This window comes from Strongylocentrotus purpuratus, unplaced genomic scaffold (assembly GCF_000002235.5).
Source record: "Strongylocentrotus purpuratus isolate Spur 01 unplaced genomic scaffold, Spur_5.0 spur5_scaffold_19, whole genome shotgun sequence".
In the NCBI taxonomy this organism is placed as follows: Eukaryota; Metazoa; Echinodermata; class Echinoidea; order Camarodonta; family Strongylocentrotidae; genus Strongylocentrotus; species Strongylocentrotus purpuratus.
In genome coordinates this window covers 18,507,831-18,535,371 of record NW_022145604.1, presented here as the reverse complement: position 1 = coordinate 18,535,371, position 27,541 = coordinate 18,507,831, and the positions used below count along the sequence as shown (strand labels likewise).

The 27,541-nt window shown below is 37.6% G+C and overlaps 1 protein-coding gene across 1 annotated transcript in view; it reads left to right on the top strand.

Moving 5' to 3' along the window:
- The window catches only part of LOC754634 (snRNA-activating protein complex subunit 1), a 73,973-nt gene that overhangs the window by 4,377 nt on the left and 42,055 nt on the right, over positions 1–27,541 (top strand). The window contains exons 5-6 of the mRNA XM_030990507.1: positions 18,491–18,631; positions 19,437–19,535. Of these exons, the coding sequence (XP_030846367.1) occupies positions 18,491–18,631; positions 19,437–19,535 (240 nt within the window). The remainder of the gene's footprint in view (positions 1–18,490; positions 18,632–19,436; positions 19,536–27,541) is intronic.

Below are 27,541 nucleotides of genomic sequence, written 5' to 3'. Positions count from 1 at the left end.
AAAGAATATGTTTTGAATATTACATGATGATAAAAATTTTGACGGGAAACCGCCTACTAATTGATATATTTGGTAAATTAGTGTAGCTCTTATTACCAATCATGTGAAAGAATATGTTTTGAATATTACATGATGATAAAAATTTGACGGGAAACCGCCTACTAATTGATATATTTGGTAAATTAGTGTATCTCTCGCCTGTTGAGAGATATGAAATGCACGTGTCGCGCACGTGTGTGTACTCCCATATACATCTTTCTGTGTACAGTGCTTCTAACTTTATGAAGACTTGGCCAAATTTCTTATCATTTTGATGATTCCAGAACCTTGCAGTACATCTATGCTAGATGATCAACCTTTTCTGATCGATTTCACAACGTTTCTTTCACAATGCAATTGCATGACCATAACTGGTCGTTAGCTTTAAGCATGTCCAAATTTTATGCAAAGTGTTTAAGAAATGGTTGTTCTTGACAACCAGAAAGCTTGCCCATGGCTTGCCCAACATAGCAACAAGTTATGTATGCAGGGTCTATTCCAAGTATTGTAGCTCATTCATCAATAACAAGTTAAAAGTTAATGTAATACCTCGTCACTAGGTCCCCCGGAAAGAAATATCCATATCATATATTTTTTAAATCAGGATTTTGTTCTCCAAAAAAGGATGGTCCCTGAGATCAATGTAAATCCGGCTTTAAATCGGGGGGGGGGGGGGGGGGGGGGGGGGGGGGGGGGGGGGGGTGAGGTGCAGTGCATAAATGTGTACCCCACTTCCTATGCTATTGCTATTGCTGTTAATGGTATCACACACACAATGGTAAGATGGTGGAGACAGAAGTAAACATGCTGTGTTGTTGCACTTGCAGTGGATGTAGACTAAACTTGAAACATGTCTGCTGCCCTCTCTCATTGTGAAACTGATTTGATTTTATCCTCTTGTGAAGAATGGAAGGGAACCATCAGTTTGTTGTGATGCTTTGGATTACCTACTCCTTTTACAAGCCAATTAAGTTTATTAAGTGCAATTTGTTGACCTACATATAATGGTTAATGGTGATGCGTGTATGATCAAACAAATATGATTTTCAGTCTTTGCTGTTTGAAAAGTAATGTCTTCTGATAGTTTTATAAATCTATTTATTTAACATTAATTGACTTATTTTAGAAAGAAAGGTTCACAAAAATGAAAGAGTTTCAAAATATGCACTTAATAATAATAATAATAATAATAATAATATAATATAATATAATATAATAATAATAATAATATAATAATAATAATAATAATAATAATAATAATAATAATATAATAATATAACTTATCATTTCTTAGCAGTGATAATAAAAAAGAGAATAATGAAGTCTAGACTTTATTGTTGCCTCTCTGTTAGACATTTACGTGTAGATGTATACACAAACAATTGTATTGTATTGTACTGTATTGGTCAGGTAAGAGCTAAACTTGTTCAATTTACAGACTAAACATTATATTAACATTTTGAACTATTACTCTATCTTTCTACCACAATAGGGTTTAAATATGGCATGATTTGTTTTGATTGTATGACAGAATGAACTCATGAGGTATACAATGCAGGAACTATTTCAGTCTATTTTAAAGAAAATGTTTTTAGAAGATGCTTTTCCTCTTTGTGGGATTCAAGGTGAAATATTTGGGCAGAACGCAAAATGAGTATGATGGTCATACCATGACCCGTGTGTAGTCCCAGTGTATGGGAAAGTCATCTTCATGTGGGGCTCCGTTCGTATAACCGCAGTGAAATAGTTTTCAGATTAGATTAAAACTGTTGATCAATTGCTTTGAGGACTAGAAATAACTGTATGACTGACCTCTTGTGAAGTTCATTGATAAAAATAGGGAGCTTAGTTTTGTTGGAAATTCAAGTTATTTTAAAGACATTAACACAAGGTTAACTCATAGAGCAGTTCACAGAGTTTTCAAATGCGTGGTTTAACAGGGAAGTCCACCCTAATATTTAATTGTTTTTTATAAAAGCAGAAAAATGAGGGAAACAGATAAGAGAAAGTTTGAGCAATATTTGATTAGCAATAGGAAAGTTATGAACTTTTCAAGTTGTCATCATTGAAACACAATTGGCATAACTGTGATGTAACTTGCAAGCTCCTTTCCAATTAGCCCTGTACAGAAAATATATTATAAACTTTCAAATTCTCAGTTATTGATGAGGAAATAGATTTGTTTCATACAGGGTTGTTAGAAAATTTGCAATAATTATATTTGGGGTAATTGTTTGAGTGAAAATTTTCTTAAAAAGGCAAAATATAATTTGATAGTACAGAGCAAATGGGATGAAAGCTCTCAAGATGCGTCACAGAATTGCCACTTTGTGTTTGATTGATCGCACCTTTGAAAATTCATAACGTTTTATTTTAAATTGGTATTTGCTCAAACTTTCACTGACCCGTTTCTCTCATTTTTCTGCTTCTATTAACTTAATATCAGGGCGGACTTCCCCTTAAATCACTTTTGCCTCCCCAGATGGTCACTCATTATGATAATGATGATTTACTTGCAGTCTTGCACATTTAAACCTACTTTGCCTCTAATGTTATCAACAATATTACAGAAATTAACTGCCTACAAGAGTAGAGTCATATCAAATTTTTTCATTTTGTTATTTTATTATTTTAAGGCATTAAGCCTTCTGTGGGAATGAATTTCACAATGTATTTACTTCTTTGTTTTTAAGTAAAATAAAACTGGCTATTCTTACTCCTATCATAAATGAACCTGTATACCGTGTAAGAAGAAATTTTCAACAAAAATGACCAAATATGGAGTCTATGAAACTACCCAATGCCTTTTGCATTCATGGTTTTCACTGTCTGCCTGCAAAAAGGCTGTAAGAGCGAGCATTGTCAGTGGCAGTAACAGCCTTCTTGCTGGTGGCAACGTATTTTTGTTGGTCCACCTGAAATCAACAGCCAGTTCAGTAAGCTTTTAATTAAAGATAAAGTTGAGTTCTGGTCATGCGATTGCATTGTGAAAGAAAAGGTGTGGAATGGATCAGCAAAAAGTTGATCATGTAGCATGTAAGTATTGCTGTGTACTGCAAGGTTCTGGAGTCATCAAAATCATAACAAATTTGGCCCAGTATTGGTAAAGTAACAAGCACTGTACACAATATGGGAATACACAAATAGTGTCGGGCCTACTTAACTTGATATCCTTATCTTTCTATGCTCATTGCTCAGCCAGTATACATTTCTACCAAAATTGTTTATCATGACATTTATTTGTAATCTTGAACATTCAGTGTGAGTTTTGTTTCATTATGTGAGAATTCATTTTCTTTTTTTTACCAAAACTCAAGTTTATCTTTAAAGTGTTATCCGAAATGGGTCTTCTGAGGGATGACTCTGCGAACATTACTGGGTGGTCATCAGAGATCGAACGTATTTCAGGACTCTGGTTTTGACGTATCCAGGCGTGATGTGTGATTGTATTTACTTGTGTGAACATTGTAATCCCATCATCATTTTTGTGTGGAGGCGTGTTTGATGATGTTGTTTAGCTCCTGATTATAAGTACAGCTGTGCTAATGATGTCATTCAAGGTCACAGGGGGAGACTAACTTACAGATGACCTGTGAAAACTCTTTCACACATGACACAAGCAATGCAATTTTTTTTTTTTTTTTTAAAGCGGGAAAAACCCAACTGCATCAAAAAGGAATCATATTGGCAGTTCTTATTTTACAGATGTGTATAAAAAACTGTCAATCAGATATGATCATTATTTATTTTCATCTTTCAAGTTGTTGTTTGAAAGATATTCAGTTACAAACAGCAGTCCAAAGGAGTGGGTTTGCAGGCTAAGATAGAGAGCTGAGCGTACCTTTGACGATTACGCTAAGCAGTCTAGACCAACTCGCATCTCCTGAGAGTACACTTCATTTTTCTTATATCTTTCTTATATCTTTATCTTATAACAAGCAGATAAGTCAATTATTGTAAATTGTGCCTTGTGGCCTTTGTTGCACACAGCTACTTTTCTTCAGCCCATTCGCCATTTATTTGTAACATTTTTGTTCATGTGCTATGGCAGTTTCATGTGTGAACAGGGCATAGGTGAGATATCAGGGCTACTGAATAAAAGATTGTTGTATCCCTTTCACATATATGTTACACCTCCTCCTACATTATTGTCCCGGACTTTCATTTGACTTTTTGTTTGGGTTGCCATCAACTATCGATGATTGCTTAAAGGTTACCTAAGTTCAACTTTTGTTGGTCACATGTTTAATTGTGAAGCTCTCCAAATGATAAGGTACTGAGTCTTCTCCCACATTTCATTGGATAGCATGGAAGCCAGGTTATTTTACTACAATATTTATGGCAATGATGATAGGTATTTAGGTTTGAAATAGGGAGATATAAACAGTCTTACGTATGTTGCCATTTTTTAGACTTACAGTTAGCAGCTAAATTATTCATGCTCCTTGTATCTTTAATGTTTTTGGGGGTGTTTTTCACAACTTAAGAATGAAAGGTGGACTGGTTGCATTAGGGCCTGTATTGAACACTTTTAGATGTACAACGTAAGCTTTAATGTGTGTCACAGTCACAAGAAACTTACCAAAAGTACAATACTTGGTAAGGGTATAGATAATTTAGTTGTTAACTATATGTACAGCCTTTTCACACACAGCTAAAATTCTATAAACATGATTAGTATAAACGTGTTTGAAACGTGTTTAGACTAATCACGAGCCTTTCACACACAGAAATTTCGGTGCGATTGTTAATCGTTTTGTGATTAACTACTGCTCGTAAAATGCGCAGTAGTGCCATTGCGCATTGAAGGTCATGTCATATCAATCAAAGCACATGCTCCATCCAGTTTAAACACGTCTGAAACACGTTTAAACACGAATAACCTTTCACACACAAAATGTCAAGCTCTCTAGATACGAACTTCGTATCTGCAGCCTGCTTTTAGGGGCGTATGGATCGCGACTTCGTATCTATCCCAACATCGTATAAACGATGTTCACACTGGGAAAATTTTCTATAAATATGTTTAAAACTGTTGAGTTAAACACGTTTATACTAATCATCTCTAGATACGATGAATATTAGCTGTGTGTGAAAAGGCTGTTAGTCACACTGCCAGACTGACTTCACATTGACTCAAAACTGACCCATTCTTGACTATTCATATTTAGGGGTAGTGTTTTTGGTTTGATTTGTTGATGGACTTGTGTCAGTCTCATTGATGTGAGTGGGGTATTATCCTTGATTGTAGACATGCCAACTGTATCAGTTAGGCTTTGTAATAGTTCAATCTATATCTATAATATATATACATTCACTATTCACCCCAAACTTTCAGTTTGGTTGGTTTGGCACAAAGACATGTTTCAAAGGGACATAACAGGAAGAAAGAGATCTCAAAGTTGTGTCTATAGAGCTGTGATCTTTCCACATTGGTTGAATATTATCTTGTTTGAGTTGTTTCCAAACTTGCAGAAGGGTTTTAGAATCAGGATTAGGATATCAGTAAATAATTTTTAGTAGCTTTTACTGACTGCTTCTACAAACGATATTTTAGTCTTTACATCACCTAAATTGTTTAACAGTCATACAATACATTATAGTATTTTACTATTCTTTCATTAATGCGTGCAATGTACTGCATGCATTAAACGGGCTGTTACATAATGCATAGTAAAATCATTATTTGGGCGATAACTTTGCAGTTGTATCATCAAATTTTACCAAACTTAGCAGACAGTTGTCACGTATAGGCCCCAAAATCAATTTTTGACCAAATTGTCTTTATGCCCTTTTTACAATAACAGTGATGTATTCATCAAAGCAATTGACCAGATAATTTTTGACACCATTCATTTTCCACTTCCTTCCTTTAGTCACTGCCCACTAATCACTAATGGCTACCATTTTTCAGGGAAAGTGTGATTTAAAATATAATTGCTAAATCCGACTAAATATATTAGAAATGGGGACCATTATGTTGCTATTTTGGTGGGAGAAGGAGGTAAGTGACAGAAAACGATGAAATAATTATTTTTTGGTGTAAGTTACCTTAGATTGAGGGTACATTCACATGTACCAAAGTCTTTGGAATAAATATTGATATGAAATTAAATTTCATTGTAGAGAATGAAAGACACATGGATTTTTCAAACCATGGTAACACAGTGATGCAGGAAGCTGTGAAACAAACTTGTAACACTTACATTAATTGTAGTTTAAGAAGAGTTATTAAAGAACTATCCAATCAGGCCCAATTGTACTTGTTTGAGAGCTCGTTGTGCGATAAAATAGTAAAACGAAAGAAAGAAAGAAAATGCATTATCTACTCAAGTTCCTGAACAATTTATATAATCATGTCCCTAAATAATCAGCCAAATGGGATGCTGCCCTTTTCCGCTAACAATTACAATGCAGTGTTAGCTGATTGCATGCTGTTTGTGTTCAGAGTGATCGTTCTATTCATTGGACATCCATTTCACACACTTAGTTTGCAATATACAATATACTAAATTAAAATAAGTCTGAGAAAAGGCTTGTCTCAAATTAAGAATTTATTGACATGCTGCCTTCTGCCACCCAAATTAAGTCATTCCATACGCATTAGTTAATATCCTTCAGGTTTGTATTATTAATTCAATTTAAAAACAATTGTGACAATGGACAGGCCTGTTTCAAAATGATGATTCAGTGACAACATGCTGCCTTCTGCCACCCAAGTATACCGGTACTGTGTTAAGCCAAGCTTATTGAGTGATCTTTCTATAAGTTGTGAGGTGATTTCATACTCATTGGTTAACATCCCTCGAGTTTGCATTATTAATCAAAACAATTGTGACGATGGACCGGCCTCTTTCAAAATGATAATTCAGTGACATGTGACCTTTTACCACCAAAGTACCGTGTTTAATAAGCCGAACCTATTCAGGTGATCTTTCTATAAGTTGGGAGGCCATTCCAATTTCCATACTCATTGGTTATAAAACATCCTTCTGGTTTGCATTATCAATTAAAACAATTGTGACGATGGACCGGCCTCTTTCAAAATGATAATTCAGTGACATGCGACCTTTTTCCTCCAAAATACCGTGTTAAGCCGAGCTTATTCAAGGGATCTGTCTATATTGAGAGGCCATTCCATACTAATTGGTTAACGTCCCTCGAGTTTGCATTATTAATCAAAACAGTTATGACGATGGACCGGCCTCTTTCAAAATGATAATTCAGTGACATGCTGCCTTCTGTCACCCAGGTACCGTGTTAAGCCGTGCTTATTCAAGTGATCTGTCTATAAGTTGTAAGGCCGTTCTATACTCATCGGTTATTAACATCCCTCGAGTTTGCATTACCGTATTAATCAAAACAATTGTGAAGATGGACCGGTCTCTTTTAAAATGATAATTCAGTGACATGCTGCCTTCTGTCACCCAAGTACCGTGTTAAGCCAAGCTTATTCAAGTGATCTGTCTATAAGTTGTAAGGCCGTTCTATACTTATCGGTTATTAACGTCCCTCGAGTTTGCATTACCGTATTAATCAAAACAATTGTGACGATGGACCGGTCTCTTTTAAAATGATAATTCAGTGACATGCTGCCTTCTGCCACCGAAGTACGGTGATAAGCCGAGCTTATTAAAGTGATCTGTCTATAAGTTGTAAGGCCGTTCTATACTCATCGGTTATTAACATCCCTCGAGTTTGCATTACCGTATTAATCAAAACAATTGTGTCGATGGACCGGTCTCTTTCAAAATGATAATTCAGTGACATGCTGCCTTCTGCCACCGAAGTATGGTGATAAGCCGAGCTTATTCAAGTGATCTGTCTATAAGTTGGGCGGCCATTCCCTACTCATTGGTTAACATCCTATGGTTTGTGAGGGTGAGATGAATCAAAACAAGTCTGAGCTAGAGAGCGTCCTTGAGGGAGAGCGTTGGACTGGACCCAATCAAAAGGCCCGTCTTCACTATCTCGAGATTGCCAAATATCCAGCTATTTGAACTATCCAGATCGCAAACTATCCAGCTATTTGCATCTTCATTAGACCGAAGTAGCAAATTAGCTGGATAGTTGGTCGGGATAATATCCCAAGATATCTTGGGATAGTTTGCAAACTATCCTACTATTTGGCAAAATATCCAGCTATTTGTCCCGTGCGTCTTCACTAGACCGAAGATTCGCAATACACGCTAACGCTGAGCAAAATATCTCGAGCTAATTTCTCAAGGTCGAGTTTCAAGTTTCGAGGTCGAATCTCGAGATAGTGAAGACGCGATTTGTTACTTCGGGATTATTTCCCAAATAGCGGGCTATTTGGCAATCTCGAGATGATGAAGACGCACCTAAAGTGAATCATCGAAGATAACCACTCTCCCCTCCTTAATGATTAAAGGGCAATCCAACCCCAGACAGCTAGTTGCTTTAAAGGAGAGCAGAGAAGTCATAAAAACCCGATTGTGGGTGTGGGGGGAGGGTGGAATCAAATAGGGCTGATTACAGGAGAGTTCTGAAAGGTTGGATACTAAGATGAGATCACTATTTATAAAATTCTCTGATTGTTAAAATAAGTCCTTTGACTTCAGTTAAGTTGGGATAATTCTCTCATTTTATGCATTGAAAAATCATCTAATTTCATGGTTTCTACTTTCTACTGAGTAACTTTTCCGTTGGGACTGTACTTGATACATTTGATGGATAGCATTCTTACGGGTCGTCTAAATTAAGAATAGATCTCACATAAAATTAATCCACCATACATCTCATGCATATTTGCTATTAGTTTGAAATTTAACTTTTCATTTTTTTGACCTGCAAATGGGACATAGTACCTTTAAGATACAGCAGTAGAACTGCAGTTGGTATAGTCTCACACAGCAGACACTGAACATTACGAACAACTAAGTAGAGTCTGCGCCTACATGCTAGCTACATTTAACTCGCTTGCAAGGTTGAGATGACCTTTAAAGCTTTGCAAAGATCTGCGGAAGAAAGGGAGATTTAGAAAGTGCAATGAGAATTTGATATCACATTTACGTTTCAAGGTTGATATCTTTCATTTCAGTCTAGTTCCTTTCTCAAGTAATATGTATATATGTGCTATGTCATGCCACAATGCACTTTGTTTTCTTCATTTATTGGTGTGTCGTATCATGGGAGTTTTGTGCTGCACTTTATTCATTCCTAAATTTTATTCTGTGTCCAGAATTCATTCATTTTGGAAAATCACTTTACTGCTAAGTAGTTATACAATTTAAATTTTAAATTGATTATTTTTAATTATTTATGTAATACCAAGTAAACTATGTTCCATCCTTGATTAAAGACTTTTCATATTTGTCTTAAACCTGTGCATTTTTCATATTCAATGATAATTATGAAAATTCCTTGTCATGCTGAGAAAATTCACAATTCACTTCTCAATTATCTGTTCCCATTTTAGATTCAAAACTTTCCATATTTGGAAATGTGTAAAGTATTCACTTTTATATGAAAAAGTATATATTTTCATGTTCAATAGTTATTCTTTCATAGTTGATTATTTCATACAATTTACACGTAGGCTGGTTCCCATAATGATAATGATAATGATAATAATCATAACAATATGTCTTGTTTACCCAAGGTAGTCTTATAATTACACTGTAGTCCTACACTTATATGATACTCTATTTTGAAGAGCAGTTCCTTTAAAGATTTATGTTCACTTAACTTGAATGTCACATGTGTGGTTGATAATTTTAGCTCCATATTTTTAGACTGCATTGTGGGGCCCACTTGGCAAAATAGTTTAAATATATGTGTCAACTCTTTTTTCAAGCAATTCATATTTTAATGAGATATCAAAAACAAGGATAGAGGAAATGCACTGTAAGTCTGTAACTAATTAAATGTAAAATAGTTTGGGATCATGAAGATTCTTTTTAAAAGTTTTTGATGCAGATCTATGTAACTGTTGTTTATTGTGGAAGTGGACTCTGTCTTTGTTGGTGATACTACATAGTCTGTACCAGCATGATGTAGATATTAGTAATTAGATGCCTTCCAATGTGTTGTGAGGAAAAGTAAAAAGTTTTACAAAAAACATTAAAAATGTAAAAAATAAAAATAAATGAGAGATTGAGAAAGGCAAGGATGCAGACCTCATTCACACCATTAAAACAAAAAGAAGACTGATAAACCATATTACATGTAAGATGACACAGGCTTTATGCTTATGATGTAGTCTGGAGGTGGGGGGGGGGGGGTCATGGGGCTCATTGGACATGGGGGCTTTTTCCTGGCTTCTGCCCCTTCCAAAATATGTTATAAGGGTTTAGTTGGTCTGATATTTGGTTTTTATAAGAGTTGTTGTTGGGGGGGGGGGTATGGAAAACTGTACAACCAGAAACCTTCGCCCGCATGAAATATTTGCAAATATCACGAGTAGTTCAGATTCACGAAAGTTTCATGCTCCAGTAATTTGAAAATGATTGGTACTACAAAATCAGAGAATAGCGTTGAAAAGAGCCGTACTTAAGCTTTTCGTCTGGCACTCATCAGAGTAAAATGCAATTACAACTAACCCACGCTACATTTTTTAGTAACTCGCATAAGTTTCTTGCCGTGAAAAATCGCCATCATTTTACATATCGCAAAAGTTGCATGTCACAAAACTTCTGGTCAAGAGTAGTTAAATGTGGTCAAGGTAGTGAGGTAGGGCCCCTATATATCTCTAAAGTTCTGGAGCTCTCTTGTTTGACTAGGGGGTCTATATCTTTCCAGGAAGTCTGCAAGGATGGGAGTACATGAGGATGTAGTTTATCAAGACCCATTTTGTGAATTACCATCGTCAAAATATGTTTTAAACATTCTTCAAAGCAAGCGGCTTGGCTGGCAGCGGGCCAGGCAAAAAGCGTTATGGCCATCTTTCAGCTTGACTTATTTTGACGGAAAAGGGATGACAAGCGTTCATCATCGCCACAAAAGAATCTGTCTCGGTGTCATAGAAAAGTTTCTATGGCAAAAAGATGTTAAGGTGTTTTGTTGCTTAAATTATCAGCTAAAACTAATATCAGATCTCTTTTCAATATATGAACGTTTACTGCAAACCTGCCACATTTTTCTTTTTCAAGACGGCTTATCTCATACAAAAATTGATTCTAGGAATATTGATAAATTATGCAGCTTCTATTAGGCCTAAAATCAAAACTTGTTGTATTGCCCTTTGGGTGCCAAAACATGGGTCGGTCGGGCGGAATAGTTTGTTTTTTTTAAAACTTTTTTTTGTCGCCCTCTTTGGGCCGATATTTTTCAGATTTGAATGTTTTTTTTGTTGTTTTTTTTCGTTCGTTTCCCGCCCTCTTTTGGCTGATATTTCTCAGATTTTAATGCTTTAATACATGTGTTTCAGTGTCATCATTCCATTGATATCTTTTTCACCTCATAATTATACATGGTTTGCACGAGTGAGAATTTTGGAATAATTAGATTTTATGCATTTATATCCCATTTAAACAAACAAAATACACATTTTTTTTTATTCATTATTTAAAAAAAATCTATAAAACGGTTTAAATTTTTTTTTTTTTTTTAAATGCCGACCGTAGATTTTCAGATTTTTGCGTCGGTCGCAAAGGGCAATACAACAAGTTTTTATTTTAGGCCTTATCAAACCTTGCAGATTTGGTTAATCCTGAAACATTCTCTCTTCATTAATGGTCATTAAAAACTGAGATGGGCTTCAGTCCTCTGGACTGTTGACCCACAAGACCGACAGGCCACAAAACTGTTGACCCACAAGACCGTTGACCCACAAGACTGACAGGACACGAGACTGTTGACCCACAAGACCGACAGGCCGCAAGACTGTTGTCCCACCAGACCGACAGGCCACAAGACTGTTGTCCCACCAGACCGACAGGCCACAAGACTGTTGTCCCACCAGACCGACAGGCCGCAAGACTGTTGTCCCACCAGACCGACAGGCCACAAGACTGTTGTCCCACCAGACCGACAGGCCACAAGACTGTTGTCCCACCAGACCGACAGGCTACAAGACTGTTGTCCCACCAGACCGACAGGCCACAAGACTGTTGTCCCACCAGACCAACAGGCCGCAAGACTGTTGACCCACAAGACCAACAGGCCACAAGACTGACATGCTGCAAGACTATTAACCCACCAGACCGACAGGCAGCAAGACTATTGACCCACAAGACTGACAGTCCGAAAGGCTCTTGACCCACAAGATCGACGGTCCAGAAGACCTATAGTTGGTCTTGCAGGCTTTATGAAAATTTACCTGAGGATCTACAAGGTTCACCAGGCTGACATTGTCCGTGTCATGAGCTGTCTGTCTATTAGAATGTCCACAAGTAGGAAAGGTCAAGGCTCTCTTCTTTTTTATACAAAAAATCAACTCTCTACTGGTTCCCAGCAGACAGACAATAAAACCTATCAGATTATTAGATACATTTAGATTTCAACCCATAACTGGATTAGATCTTTAGTGGTTAAGGATTCATTCAAATAAGGGAATACATTTACAAGTAGGGTCACTTGCCAATTTGAAAACAAATAAGTATGAGTCGTCTTGTCTATGATACATGGGGCCAGAGTAAGGGATGCAGACATATCAAATGTTATCCCCCTATCTAATGGTCTCCATTATAAGAAGGTGGAGAGTGATATGTCAGTAGGAAAGTAAGCAACTGGGAAGATAGATAGTTAGACATGCATGACGATGAGGGCAACTGTAATGTCATCAAGTTTGCATCCAGGTTTGATAAAACCAATATTTTTTCTCTTGACTTTTTTTAAAGTCTATCATAGATGAAAGCTGCCTGTAGCATTTTGATATTTATATGTCATTATTTAGTGTCTCAATGTGCTAAAGATTCAGGAGAGGAATTTTTAAGAGAGCTCTGTTTGGATTCTTGATTTTGAATTGTAAATTTCAAATAGTATAACTAAAAACAGTATCTTTGATAACATTAATAGAGCTGAGGCCCCTCCCCCTCCAACCCCACCCCCCTCCAACCCCCCCCCCCTCCTTCACCCCCCCCTTCCCAGACTAAAGCCCAGCTGGTATGCATGAAGTTATGTATCACTCACACAAAAGTGCCCAAGTACTTGTATATTCAACAGGCACCTAAAATTGAGACAATCTTATAATTTTCTTTGCTTGTCTAAGATTTCTTTATCTCGGAGATACAGAGTGTCGCTGATCTGTCATAGATTAAGCTCCCCATTGCCATATGTATCACTGCGCTGTAATGCATCCCAGGCAATGATTGGATCATTCAAAAGTTCACCGGACCCCTTCAAGTTCTTGTTGATATTCTGTCTCCATGCAGACGCACCAATAACACCGAAATCAACTTGGAAATGTTTTGAATGTGAGCTTGGAGAAACAATCTTGGACATTCTGGTGACAGACATGCATTGCATTAGGAATACAACTAACCTATGCTTCTGTAGTCTTGTGATACATGTTCTTGTATTACATCCCTTCTCTAGTATAAGGTATGCTCATAGAACAAATTAATAGCACTTGGAGTTAAGACTTCTTGTAAACTCCAAATTGAAAACTATCTTGTAAGCAACGCTTGATAATTGAACATCACTGTATGATAAAAGTGCACAGCACATACAGAGAGGTGTGGCTACATGTTTTGTTTTGGCAGGACAATTGTCCAATCACACTCCCTTCCTCAAAAAGCCCCTCTGCCTCCCCCATTTTTTTGGGGGGGAGGGGGCTTTTTTTTTAGGAAGAAAGAAATTAAAAGGAAAGAAAATATGGATTTAAAGTTCTTTTCTTGGGCATTTCTCTTCATCCTCACAATTTTATCCACCTAGATGTAGGCCTACTGCATGGTGGTTAATAAACCCCCCAAAGAATAGCACCCCCCTTTCCTCACTAGAACCATACTCTGTCACTTCACTTGATGTTAGCTGTATGTGTCATTGTATGCCTATTCACCTTTGACTTTCAATGCACTTTTTTCTGTGATACTTTCTTTTGTTGTACATGGATCTGTTACTTGTATGTCCATATCTTTTACTTGAAGAGGATATGTTAGAATGTCAAGACTGTTTACTTCAATGACTTTGGATGCCTTGAAAACAGGAATCAAGAGTCAATCTCTTTAATTCCATTGGGATATTGATGCATGCATCCTTGTGTCCTATTTAGTTGTGTCTATTGTTATTTTCAAATTGTTGTTGTTTCCTTGTTTTCGCTGTTGACTGTCATACAGCCTTTTCACACACAGCTAAAATTCATCATATCTAGAGATGATTAGAATCACTCAACAGTTTTAAACATGTTTATAGACAAAATTTCCCAGTGTGAACATCGTTTATACGATGTTGGGATAGATACGAAGTCGCGATCCATACGCCCCTAAAAGCAGGCTGCAGATTCGAAGTTCGTATCTAGAGAGCTTGACATTTTGTGTGTGACCTTCAATGCGCAATGGCACTACTGCGCATTTTACGAGCAGTAGTTAATCACGAAACTATTAACGATCGCAACAAAATTTCTGTGTGTGAAAGGCTCGTGATTAGTTTAAACACGTTCGAAACACGTTTATACTAGTCATGTTTATAGAATTTTAGCTGTGTGTGAAAAGGCTGATATTTACCCATTTACCCCTACTCACTTTATGCCACTCTCTGGTTCTTTCTGCTTTCCTTGTTCTTTTCCTCTTCCTTTTCCTCTTCCTTCTCCTCCTTCCTTCTCCTCCTTCCTTCTCCTCCTTCTCCTCTTGTTCCTCCTCCTCCTTCTCCTCCTCCTCCTCCTCCTCCTCCTCCTTCTCCTCCCCCTTTTGCTCCTTCTCCTTCTTCTCCTCTTCCTTCTCTCTTCCTACTCTTCCTTCTCTCTTCTTACTCATACTCCTCCCCTCCTCCTCCTCCCCTCCTCCTCCTTTTTTCTTCTCTTCTTCTTCTTCTTCTTCTTCTTCTTCTTCTTCTTCTTCTTCTTCTTCTTCTTCTTCTTCCTTTTCCAAATTTTCTTCTTCAATCAATGTTGGAATGTTTCTTTCTTTCTAAAAAAAATATCATTCTACCTGACAACATATTACCATTGTTTCTTTATCTCTGTGTCTACCATACCCTTTACATCTTTCCATTTTGAAATTGAAATTATGCCAATTATCTCCATTTTCTACAATTCCTAGGTCATCAGTTTGTTTTATGATTTTGCAAAAATTCTTTGAAATGTTATTTCATAAATGAAATTGTTATTTAATTAAGGGCTGTTTGAGTCTGTTTATCATTGTACCATCTGAAGTTAATGATGTTTCAAGGTTTACCTTGAAGTTCTGGGGGGAGCCATGAGAAAGGTCGTAGCTGAGGGGAATGTGTATATACAGCAGTTTTTTATGTTTTTTCACCTAAAAATATGTTTTTCAAGCTGAATAATATCGGAGATGACATACAGTAGTACATGGAAAATTGGAGCGTAGAGAAATCAGCTCTGGGAAGCTCCCAAAGATGTCTGGTGAACTTTTAAAAAGCTATGATTTGAAGAAAATTAATAAAACACATGACTATTATTAAGAGGTCATCCCACTTTTCAGTACAGCAAATCCTTGGTATAAAGCAAACAATGTATTTTTCACTGGATATGATATTCATACTCGTGCCAAGAATTTTTATTATTATTGGCCTTATCTAATGAAGTGACTTTGAGCAAATATTGCAAAGTGAATAATCAACTTTAGAGCCCAATTATGAGGTGAATTGCAGTGCATGTAAACATCCATGTAGTGGTAAAGTGCTACATTAATTATAAACGTTCAGTCTAGATAGTATAGGGAAGTCTCTATTACACTAATGAATTAAGAATCTCCGTTGCTCCCCCGTTGCCTGGAATCTCAGTAAGGGGTACAACTTTGCTGCCAAGTAACCCATTTCAGCTTCCATGCATCAGCATTGGTGCCTGTTCAGACTTTTAATACAAAGTTTGTATAAAGAAATGTTGTGAAGTCAAACATGTGTTAGTAGCCACCTCTTAATGAAGGCCACCTGTCTATAGTGGTCATTCATTTTGTCTCCCATGAGAGATTAATGTGTGTTGTAGAACCTGTTTAGAAAGGCCACCTGTCTACAGTGGCCACTTTTTCTATTTCCCTTGGGTGACCTTAATAGACAGGTTTGACTGTTCAAAGAATCATCACATACTAGTGAAAGGAGTGTACAGACTAGAAAACAAAATCGTTTAAAGGAACGTTGTATAAAGAAACCCATTTTGAATACGTTCGCTGACATTGCAGCTGTCCAATCATTAGTATGCCTTTGCAATAAGCCCCACCCAGTTAGACGATTTTTGTACAATACGACGTTCAGACTCGAAACGATGCTCAAACAGGTGTTTGGCTGTAAAAAATTGCATTAATAGACTTTAAGACGAGGAAAAAAGTTAACTACTATCATGATTCTTGTATAGCTGTACGATGGATTCTGTTAGTCTGAAGGTGGGTAATTTAGCTTGAGAAGAGGATAAGTAGAGGGAGTCTTTGGAAGAAGGGACCTATGGGTAGTACTAGGGCATGCCAGATTGATAAGATAAGGCAGGGTTCAAAACCAAGACGGGTTTATTTAAATCACACCCCTAATTAATTTGAATCCAGCAGCCCCAGTTTAAAATGTAACATAGGCTGAAAGGCACGAATCCTCAGTGTTTTGTTCCGGACCCTCAGAAAAAAATTAGCAAAGAAGGGGCAAAGTATGGAGCTTCTTTGAATTCTGTCTTCTGGAGGATCTTTTATGAGGATCTTTTTTTTTAAAAGGGGGGGGGGGGGGTCATATGAATGACATTCCCCTTCCCTGTACAAAGAAAGCAAATGCCCTTCCCCTTTTTACTGTCATTAAGCAAGGCTCTATACTTACAGGACCCAGTACCTTTTTAATTGTGGAGGATAGCTAGACCCTACAATTTAACCTTAACATAGGGCTCATGTAATGAGATTTAAACAAAAGCTCAATCCGGACCCTGCCCCCTCCCAGAAGAAAAGGTTTGTCGAGAGCCCTGCCTTAATCCAGGGCTTAACACTAAACAGGTTCCCAGGACAATTGGGCACCCAAAATATAAGATGTGATCTCCAAATTTTCAAAATATTAACATAGGGCATAAAGAGTCTAAAGATATCAATCTGGAACCCGCTGGGCTTAAGGCTGCCGTTTGAAATCCAAGCTGCAGAATCCTGAGAATTAAACACATCGGAAAGGTGTTTTAACTTAAGTTGAAATGGTCTCCAGCAATGTAAATACTGATTCATGTGGTCACAAGAGATAGTCATGATGCTCTGATATGTCCATGTTTTGGTTTAGGGCCAATCGGGTATGAGCTCATCTAATTTGATTTAGAGCATACCATCTGCCAAGCATATCATGAATGATGTGTTTTACTAGGTTTACATCAAGATTTAGACTATTTGAAGCATTTAGTGCATGGGTCATTTGGTGTCATAAGAGAATGCCGTGAGAGAGTTGTCTTCTGCAGAACCTCAGGCAATTATACTGATATACTGATGTGATTGATGAAGTGCAGCCTAATCTTGAGAGAGAAAGAGAGAGAGAGAGAGAGAGAGAGAGAGAGAAGGGGGAGAGAGAGAGAGAGAGAGAGGAGGGGAGAGATAGAGAGAGGTAGAGGAGGGGGTGGAAGAGTGATGAAGGATTGGGAGGGTACAGGGATGGGAGGGGGAGAAGGGAGATAGAGAGAGAGAGAGATGTATATTAGAGGTGTTGTGGTCAAGTGGATACGTCGCCGGACTGTCAATCACAAGGTCTGCGGTTCGAGTCCCGCCGCCGCACTAATGTCCTTTGGTACTTAAGACATTCATTTACATTTGCCACACTCCACTCAGGTGAAGTAAATGGGTACCTGCCAGGTATTTATTTCTTGAAACGCAGCGCGCGTAAAAGCTGCACTGCTAAAGCCAGGATAATTATGCTGCATTATTGTAGAGCGCTGAGAGACTTCTGATAAAGTAATGGGCGCTATGTAAGCAAGGATAATTATTATTATTATTATCCCGAAACAGGCAGATAGAGAGAAAGAGGGAGAGAGAAAAGAGAGATGAGGGATGAAAATAGATAGATAGTCTGATATATAGAGAGAAGGGTTGGAGAGAGGTAAAAGAATAGACTGAGAGAAGAGTGGACAAAGTGAATGAGTAGACAGAAAGAGCAAACAGAGAAAAAGCAAGAAATGATTGATATGGTATTAATGAGATCTAGAGAGACAGAGAGAGAGAGAGAGAGAGAGAGAGAGAGAGGGGGGGGGGGGAGGGGGTGGCAAGGGTAGAAAAAGAAAAATCTAATATTGCAAAGGAGAAGTAATAGACATGTATGTTATTTCTCCTCATTGTGTCTAATGCTCTGAAGTCCTTCTCTACTTTGATCAATATGATTATGACTGACAACCTTCCCTTCTTCTCTTTCTCTCTCCTTCTCTGAATGTTCTTAGATCCGTATAGACCCAGAGCACTGGCAGGCCTTGCTGAACCTCTCCAAGGAGCTCAAAGAACAGGGTCACCTAGACGCAGGATACATCTTCCTCAAGATGCACAGAGACAAGATCTTCCAGTTCACAGCAACCCTCAGACATGTAAGTTGGTGTGGTTTGGTGGTGATGGTTTGTTTTACCTGACTGCTAATAAAGCATGTGTATGCGTGTATGCTTGTATGTTCGCAACCAGAAGACTGATGACTTTAAGTCATCTCCGAGGGACCAGGGGGGTGTTTCACAAAGATTTTAAGTTGAACTTATCTCTAAGTTTGACTTAACAATTATGGAAAGCCGTTGGCATCTATGAAAATATTTTGTAAAATTTATTTGAAAAGGCATAAAATGTTGATTCAAATCATTTATATCATGGGAAATTTCATGTTCTTCATGTGGAATTTATGAAAAGTCAAAAATACTTGAATATATTTTATTTTAATGCTACAAGTGGCTCTCCATAATTTTTAAGTCCAACTTAGAGTTAAGTTCGACTTAGAATCTTTGTGAAACGAAAGGGCACTGGCGCATCAACTTGGTTTCGAACCCAGGACTTCCTGGTTACAAGACCACTGCTCTACCACTGACCCATCACGTATCCTTGTTGGTTGGGAATACAGTGTCTGCAGAGAAGAGCCACAAGTGTGTTAAACCTAGCCCTATTTAAAACTGTGTAAAATGCTGCGAGTTACATAATAAAAGAACACGAGACATAAAACAGGAGAGCTGGCAGGGAGCAATTTGTGTCATGGCATTGTTTTTTATGAAATATTTGCTTGTCAAGAAGAATAGAATTTCATTTAGTTTGATTTAGTTTAATGTGATTTGATTTAATTCAGTTTAATGTAATTTGATAGGAATGAACTGAATTATATTATTCATCTTTCCTCTAAACCTGTCTTAACAATAGGCATCCTACACCAGACATAAGAGCGGAGACGGAGTATATGAGAGATGGAGAGCTGGCAAGGAGCTCATGACGACAACCTTCAACCCAGATCTTTTAGAGGTAAGGAACTATCTCATTACCTCCTTTTGGCACTGCTGTTGAAAAATGGTTCCTCCTTTGATGACATAAGTTTGAATATGTGGGACTGGAATTGCATGACCATGTATAAGGGGGATAGATAGACATTTTACCAAATAGGGACTAAGAAAATATTCCGTTGATACAAGAATGTTGTCTTGAGAGTCTGTGTGTTTCACAAGAGAAGGGTCTACCTACATGTAGATGAGGCAACATGTGTGACCAGCTTGACTGCTATGCCTAGTAAAGAGTAGAAACTTTGCCCCCCCCCCAATAAATCCTAAAAACCATACAAATTCATTTACTTGTATGCAATGGAAGTCTCTTTTTGGTCTTTAAGAGAGAGAGAGAGAGAGAGAGAGGTCGGAAGGAAGCTGAGAGAGGGAGAGAGAGAGGGAGAGAGAGGGGGAGGAAAGGGGGCGAAAAATTTATCACTAAAAAATTTGGAAATTAATGGGGACATAATCTTAAGAACATTCATTAACATTCATTAACTGCTTCCTAAAATGTTTCATCGACTCCCTCTTAAGGTCATATTGTCTGTTCGGAGCCAGAAGGCATTATATGTATATTAACGCCCTTATATGCTTAGTGAAGAGTAAAAACTTTCCCCTCCCCCCACAAAAAAGAACCTAAAAACATACAAATCCATTTATCGTATTTGCCGGCGTAAAGGCCGCAGTATTTTTGGAAGAGAAAATATCAAAAAGTCTGGGTGCAGCCTTTTATGGCGAAAGAGTAAAAAAAAAAAAAAAAAACGAAAGTCAAAACCAGCATGAATTTGCACATATGGGACTACGAATGGTAAAATAACTATACTACTATGGTACGGGACATTTCCACACATCTTACCGACAATTTTATCTTGCATTGTTGACATGAAGACGAAAATAAACGTCCTAACACAACATTTGCCGATAGATCTTGATCTAAGTTCGTGCCAATGCATTGCAAAAGTAAAGGAAGGGACCGTTTAACGGAGCTGCCGCGAACATCCATCCGAAGTCACCATTTTGTTTTCCATTTCATGCAGTTTCGCATTACTCCGTACATTGTGGTAGGGGTATATATCGGACACCGAATCTGCCTGCGATCACTTTTTTAGCTAAACTTCCTGTAAATTATAAGAATATTGATGAATTTGGTATCAGTTTGTAAAAAAAAAATAGTGTTTTCGAGAAAATTATGATTATTTTGTTATGTCAGGTTTTTTTTCCCTTTTTTTTCTTTTTTTTTCCTCTTTGAAATGTCAAAGTTGGGGTGCGGCCTTATTGCCGGCAAATACGGTACATGTATGCAATCAGAGTCTCTTTTTTCTTCTTTAGGAGGGGTAGGAGCTGGGAGCTGGGAGCGGGGAGGGACAAAGCTGAGAGAGAGAAAGAGAGAGAGATAGAGAGAGAGAGAAGGGTGCGATAAGTTTATCGCTGGAAAAATGGAAATTAGTTGGGACATAATCTTAAGAACATTCATCAACTGCTTCCTAAAATGTTGCATCACACCCTCTTAAGGTCATATTGTCTGTTCAGAGCCAAAAGGGCATTATATCCATAATGAGTTAACGCCCTTCTCAGGCAGGCTTTACTACTTCAGCTAGAAGGGATTAGACCACCCAGCGAGCCAGCGAGGTCACTGTGACAGGTGGCTATCTCATTAACTCAGCTCTCATTTAACATAAGAAAAAGAGGATCATGGGGGACCAACAGGCACCAATTGGGGAAGTTTTCTATATAGAGGGAGCAAGTAGCTACAAGTAGGACAGTGCGCCTTTAAAGGTAAAGACCAGTATTGGAAACGCCCCAATTTCAAAAAATGAAATGGAAGCTCTTATTACCAATCATGAGAAAGAATATGTTTTGACTGATACATGATGGTACAAAATTTGCCGGGAAACCGCCTACTAATTGATATATTTGGTAAATTTGTTTATCTATTGGTGTGTGAGAGATAAACGTACGTGTCGCGCATCTGTGCGTAGTCCCATATAAATCTTTCTGTGTACAGTGCTTGTAACTTTACCAAGACTGGGCCAAATTTCTTATCATTTTGATGGTTCCATAACCTTGCACTACACACCAATACTTATATGCTAGATGATCAACCTTTTCTGATCGATTCCACAATGTTTCTTTCACAATGCAATGTCATGATGATAACTGGTCTTTATCTTTAAGCAGACAAAATTTAAAGTGTATACGGAGCATAAAGTGTGTATTTATACAGGGCACCAGTCTAGTAGAAAATAATTTGTGTTCAGCTTTTTGTATAAAAAATCAACCCCGGAAAAAATAAAAAAATCATTCTCTGGGTTAACAAAGAGGATGAAGAAAGAAAATAAAGTATGACATACAAAAATCAATGTGGATGTTTGTTCTGTAACTTCTGTGTATGTGCTTTTTTATGTGAGCTATTTGCATGTGTGTTGGCTTTTCTACTCACAAGTTGCCTTCACATTTCTTGAAAGTGTATTTAAAGGTATTACAAAGTTTTGGTAAATTTTGAAAATTGGCTGGATAGTGATTCTTTTACAATTTTGATATATTTGGATGCCCCTATGGATGTATTATATATATTACCGGTGCTCCCAGTAAATTTTGATAAATTTCAAATAGCCCCTACGGCCATACGATGGTAACTGCGACCATGAAAATCTCAGAATATGCAGTTGTGATATATATATTCCAAACGGTAATGGCAAATCGGTCGATTTTAGTCAAATAACATTGTTTTATAGCTAAATTAATATCTTGACCTTGAGAGGGTGCTATACAACATAAAGAGTTTATTATTTACAATTTCATAACTTTAGACTTGACTTCAGCCACGACAACGATCACTGAATGTTGTAGGATCGCATATGCTTCCAATATGTTCATTTGAACCAAATTCATGACCCCATACCAAACTTTGTATTACCTTTAAACTTGCAATATCTCTTTAAAGAAGTAGAATTGGAAGCTGATACTTTGGATATATGCTTCCACCAATCATCTAGACCAAGAACTAGATAGTTTATTCCTCAGCACTATACATCCTGACTTATGGATCCTGCTGAGTATCGTCGTAGAAGTGAAGTTTAGTGATGATCCCTTATTTGCTCCAGCAACAAGTGCTCCAGGCTCTTATTTTTTTGTTCTAAATTCTAGGATTACGATTGGTTTGCAAAAGGGTTTAGGTTAGGGTTAGGATTAGGTATAGTATTGGGTCCAAGGTTGAAGTAAGGAATTAGGTTAATGTAGGAAATTACAGCAGACCGATTGTCTGTCACCAGAGAATGTGTCATACAACCGGTATAGAAGCGTGGACTCACTATGATAAAGAGCAATTTTTTAATGTACCTTTAAAAGACTTGACCACATTGTAATTGATATTTCAGACTATATTGCTGTCAGATGAGGGTTGTTTAATTGCTTGTTGTTCATTACAGCTCATGCATAAAAACAATTCTCACGCCTCCTTTTTTCTCTCTTCCTTTTTTTCGTTGATGCCAAGTTTCCTGTTTCATTACATGTGGTCGGATCCATCGGAATCTCGTTTAGACCACAAAGTCATGCTTACAATTTGAAAACTTCCTTATATGTGGTCCTCCCACTTTTTAATCATGAGCTAGATTTTGCTTTGTTTGCACTGATTTTATAGATCGTGTTTATGCTCAACTTTTTCTGGCCAGAATCAGGCATCTGTTACGCGTTTAGTTTAAAACACGGTTGCGTCCTTTCTCACTTTTGATCGCCGATTGTAAACTCACAAAAAGGTGCGTTTACAATTTGTAAACGCGTTTAAATGGGGTCAACGCACTGACCTCCAGTGGGTCTACATAGCATGCACAGTGCAGGTTTGCGAATCCAGCTGTAAGGCCAATTAAGGCCACCCAGTGAGAATTGCCTGGAGGAGCCAGAGAAGCGAGCATAAACAGTACACCGTGGAACTGCGATTACGATGAGCGTTTACGATCTGTGTTTCAAATTGCTCATTCTGCCTTCAAAATTGAGCTTAAACGCACCCTTAGATAGAAGTGTGCTCAGGAAAAGGAGATTGATAGTGAGAAAGAGAGAAAGAGAGAGAGAGAGAGAGAGAGAGAGAGAGACATAATGAAGAGAGTGAAATATTGGTAGACAAGTAAAGAGAAGAAAGAGAGAGGCAGAGGGAGATGAGGGAGAATGTAAGAGGAAAAGAAACAGAAAGGCAAAGAGATAGAGAGAAAGAAAGAAATGTAAATATGCAGAAAGGTTGGGGAGAATTCAGAATTACAAAAAAATTGTCTCTTAGTGTGTAAATAAAGATGTTGAAATATGACCAGACTATCATTTAATAATGTCATTTTGAATAATTTGTAGGCGATATTATAAACTGTAGAATCCGTATGGTAATATGATGGATTCGTCGGTTCATAATAATGCCAATGAATTCTTTATATTAGTATAAGACCTTAGGATTAAAAAATTGATTTAACTCCAACTCTATTTCTCAATGTTGGTTAGAATATGAACGATACCTTATACAGTCAAAAAAAAAGTTAACACCTAGAAAATTGCTGATTATTTAAAAAATCATCTGTGAACAGTAAATTATTATACATGTTATGAAAGAGTGTTTAATCCCAAATCGTTTGGTATCATTTTTGTGTGGTATGTGACTGTGTTCACGCGTGGATGAACAGGAGGCATTGTTTGCGAGAGTGCAAAAATCGACTTGCGCCAATGTTGCTTATGTGATGTTTTGATTAAAAAATTGGGATTTGGGTATTAATTCGGTCTTTGCAGATCCAAATAACATCCCTAACAAAATTAATCATGCCACACATATCGAATATCGAATATCAAATATCAACAAACATTTGTGCGCGTTTTTTTGTTGGTGTGTGACTTTGCTTCTGCAAAAAACCTATGCAAAGCATTTCATTTGATACATTCAATTCATTCTCTAACTCCGCTAATCCCAACATAATACATGCTGTAGGCATCACTTTGGCGCGAGTCGATTTTTGCACTCTCACAAACAATGCCTCCTGTTCGTCCAAGCGTAAACACATACCACACAAAAATAATACCAAATGATTTGGGATAAACCACTCTTTTATAAGATGTATAATAATTTACTGTTCATAGATGATTTTTAAAATAATAAGCAATTTTCTAGGTGTAAACTTTTTTTTTACTCACACGGTATATCCAGCTTCTACATGTAAATGTTTTAGAATTTCACTTTTTAAATCTTTGTGAAAATATGCAATTATGCATGTTACAATCAACATCATTTTTGTTCTTAGTTACAAGGTATATCATACATCTCATCTAATATGACATAATTTAATCTAATTTTTAAACTAAATGATAATGAATCATAGGCAGCCAGCAATACAAAGTGTATGAATTTTTAATGACAGAAAAATTAACACAAACATTGATATATCATGTTCATAAAACCACCAAGGTAAACAAAATTTGAAATAAAGAGAACAGTTTAATTTACAGGTATGTACATACATGTCAATGTCCATCATTGATGTGATAACTACAAAAACAAATTAAGACATCCAAATAAATACATCAAAGAGAGACAAAAATAGATCTTTCCTGAGATAAACAGATCTGATTTTCTAAGGTCACAAACGTTTTATGAATGAGAATACTCAGCAAATATTGAAGGACAGGGGTGGCACTAAATTATCAAAAAATGCTGATGTAACTATGATATCTCCCACAAGCCACCCCCCCCCCCACGTTTCTCAGGGAGGTGAGGTAGAGGCATACTATTAAACACCCACCGCCCCCCCCCCACCACCACCAAAAATAAAATTTGATTGTCAGGAATTTATAAGACTTAATTTTTTTCTTTTCTTTTTCTACTTGTCAACACTTTTTTAAGCACCTGCTCCCCAGCCCCCTACATTATTAGAAAATCCTTGATTCAGGTCTGTACTGAGTAGGCGCCTCTTCATCATCTCGAGATTGCCAAATAGCCCGCTATTTCTGATTTGGGAAATTATCCCGAAGTAACAAATCGCGTCTTCACTATCTAGAGATTCGACCTCGAAACTTGAAACTCGACCTTGAGAAATTAGCTCGAGATATTTTGCCCAGCGTTAGCGCGTATTGCAAATCTTCGGTCTAGTGAAGACAGTGAAGTCTAGAGACAAATAGCTGGATATTTTGCCAAATAGTTGGATATTTTGCAAACTATCCCAAGATATCTTGGGATGACAATCCTGACCAAATATCCTTCTAATTGCTACTTCGGTCTGATGAAGACGCAAATTAGCTGGATAGTTTGCGATCGGGATAGTTAAAATAGCTGGATATTTGGCAATCTCGAGATAGTGAAGACAGGCCTAATCAGGAAAGCATAAAAACGAGGAGACGATACATTTGTCAAAACATTGAATTTTGTTTGTTTGTTTGAAAGTGAAATCCTTGGGCTTGTTTATCCGATAGCAGAGTGGATTTATTGGGATTATATTTTTCAGATACATCCTACACTTTCTTGAAATGCTACGTGTATGGGAAAGCAGTGAATCAATCCCCTTTCAACTTACAGCAACATAAATAAAATTACTTCCTTCTTGAAAAGCAACATAAATTACAGAATGATGACAGCACAATATCCTTATTTTTCTATCTCAAGGTTATTAGAGTAACAGTGATTTGACTTCAGTTCTTCTTCTTCTTCCTTTTGAGTACAGACCTCTTTACAGAGTATTATCGTACTATACTGGGGTGTGTGCAGGTGGACCACTACACCAGGGTTTCCCCCTACTCGTATACAAATAGTGCAGTGGGTTCTTAACGTGCAAAGGTAGTCACACTCTTTTTCTGCACGGGGCCTCCATTTAACGTCCTATTCAAGGGACGGAGTGTTTTTCACTTGACATAATCTGTATCTATGAACAAGGGAAGGGGCACGTTAACACACAACATTTCCTGCGACAATTACTCTGAGATACACTTTAACAAATATGATGATAATGATAATAATTTTGTTTACCCAGGGTAGCCTCATCTGCATCAATGCTGTTCTCCCTGAGGGCCCTGCAATTATTATTTACCCAGCAGTTGCCAGGTACCCATTTACACCTGGATGGAGAGTGGCAAATGTGGGTTAACGTTTTGCCAAAAATCGTTAGCCCCAGGCTGAGATTCGAATCCTCCACCCTAAGACCCCGTTCTCACTCACTTTGAAAGTGGTCTTAGTTAGACCGCTCCAGAGGAACGGGTCTTGAGGAACGGTTTGCGAGCGTACACACTCCGAGCAGTTTTTAATGGCTCAAACCGCTCCACGAGTCAAAGTGGTCTTGTTGCTATGGCAGCTCAGGTCAGCAGATCAATTTTTTCGCGCGCGGAATACAAACCATATGTACCGTACTATATGTTTCGCACCGAAGGTCACTAGCTCACTTTCGTTCAAAGTACGCTTTCCGTTCACATTGCACGTTAGAGCGCTCCAAACCGCTCTTAATAAGACCCGCTCCTCAAGACCACCTCGGAAGGTGGTCTTCTGGAGCCGTCCAGAAGTCCACTTCCTGGACCACTTTGACCGTTCTCACTCACCTAAGAACCTCTCCTGAGTAACGGGTCTTAGTTAGAGCGCTCCAGAGCGCTCCAACGAAGTGAGTGAGAACGGGGTCTAAGATTGAGAGTTAAGTGAATGAACCACTATCACTATACCACATCACCTTCACCTATAGAACCAGGGTTAGGGTTGAAATTAAGTTTAGGCTAGGGCTAGATAGGGTGAGAGTTTGGATTAGGTATACCGGTATACGGCTTGGTCCATGTTTGCAGGTAGGAATTTGGTGTGTGTGGCAAAAGGACATTAAAGCAACTTCTGCAGGAGCATGTGTAGTAGGTACCACATAGAATAAATTGACTATTAGCTTCGTTGATACCTTGAATGATATATGTAGGACACTTATTTGCTTACTTAATCGCTCTAAGAATAATGATAATAAAACAGTGCTTATAAAGCGCTTTCCACCTAAGTCTCTAAGCGTT